The sequence below is a fragment of the Anopheles marshallii genome, chromosome 3, assembly GCF_943734725.1.
Source record: "Anopheles marshallii chromosome 3, idAnoMarsDA_429_01, whole genome shotgun sequence".
NCBI classification, from domain to species: domain Eukaryota; kingdom Metazoa; phylum Arthropoda; class Insecta; order Diptera; family Culicidae; genus Anopheles; species Anopheles marshallii.
In genome coordinates this window covers 5,337,904-5,339,276 of record NC_071327.1, presented here as the reverse complement: position 1 = coordinate 5,339,276, position 1,373 = coordinate 5,337,904, and the positions used below count along the sequence as shown (strand labels likewise).

Below are 1,373 nucleotides of genomic sequence, written 5' to 3'. Positions count from 1 at the left end.
GCGTCGTACCACGGCGATCTTCTTCTGCGACAGCAGCTTCCGGCAACATCTAGTTAGCCGGCGAACAAACGACCTGCGTGTTACAGAGAGAGAAAGATAGAGAGCGTTTTTGGGCTGCGTCGCCTACTACACTAGCAACACTTCTTCGCATCACGCATCACGTCGATTGTCAGCGCGCGCATCATCCTTCGTGGCGAACCTCGTGCCGTAAGCAAAATAGCGAAATTATTTTAGTGGGCCACCTATATAACGTATTGTTTTGTGTGTGTGCGTGTGTGTGAGCGTGTGGGGAGACACAACCAGGGGAGAAGGGGTGGGGATTTGTCTGAACAACAAAACCAACCACTGTTTGATTTGATTTGAACAGCCCCGCGTCGTCACAGCACCAGCAAGCGACGAACCTTTCCGCGACACACACATCGGCAAAACAGAATGAGCGATCAGAAGGGCACACGCGTCTACGTCGGCAACCTGACCGACAAAGTGAAGAAGGAGGATCTCGAGGGCGAATTCACCAAGTACGGTAAATTGAACTCTGTCTGGGTAGCTTTCAATCCACCAGGTTTCGCGTTCATTGAGTTCGAAAACAAGGAAGAGGCGGAAACGGCCTGCGACAATCTGAACGGTCAGGACATCCTCGGCTCGAAGCTGCGCGTCGAAATTTCCAAAGGCCGCCGGAATCCGCGCGGCGCATCCCGCGGGTTCCGTGGGCCGCCGGGCCGTAACGGGGGCAGCGGTAGCGGCAGTATCGGTGGCAGCGGTGGTGGTGGCAGCTTCCGGAATGGGTCACGCGGCGGTTTCCGGGACGGAGGGTCGAGCTATCGAAGCGGCAGCAGCGGCGGTGGCGGTGGAGGCAGCTTCCGCGGTGGAAGCCGCAGTTCCGGCCGGTTTGATGGTGGCTACGGTAGCAGCGGTGGCGGTGGTGGTGGTGGCCGCTCGAGCGGTGGCTACAGTCGGGATGGTGGCCGCGACGGTGGTTACGGTAGCAGCGGCGGAAGCTTCGGTGGTGGTGGTTATGGCGGTGGTCGTAGCAGTGGTGGCGGCGGTGGCGGTGGACGCTTCCGTTCACGGTCTCCGGTTGGTGGTCGTGGTCGGTATTAAAGATCCGAGCGGCACCGTACTCGTAGATGGACCACGGGGCAAGCGCACAGAGATTTCCCCAACACACACACAGACTCACCCCATACTGCTGGCGTGCATTCCCATCGCTCAAAGAGAGTTGGTTAAATATTTGTTTTTATTTCGGTTCAATTTTGTCGTGGAAAACTCTTGAACGCAGAAGAATCGAACGTGATGGATACAACAAATGGCCAATGATGGAACTAAAGAACAATTTCAACTAGCATTTAAGCCATCGATTAAAGAGAACAAAC

The 1,373-nt window shown here is 55.9% G+C and overlaps 1 protein-coding gene across 1 annotated transcript; it reads left to right on the top strand.

Annotated features, from left to right (window-relative positions):
• The first annotated feature begins 432 nt into the window (after positions 1–432).
• LOC128711486 (RNA-binding protein Rsf1) lies at positions 433–1,101 on the top strand. The gene has a single exon (XM_053806363.1). The coding sequence runs from the start codon at positions 433–435 to the stop codon at positions 1,099–1,101; it is 669 nt and encodes a 222-aa protein (XP_053662338.1).
• Positions 1,102–1,373: the final 272 nt, after the last annotated feature.

Coding starts and splice junctions, on each gene's coding strand:
- LOC128711486 (XM_053806363.1), top strand. CDS start 433: ATGAGCGATCAGAAGGGCACACGCGTCTACGTCGGCAACCTGACCGAC.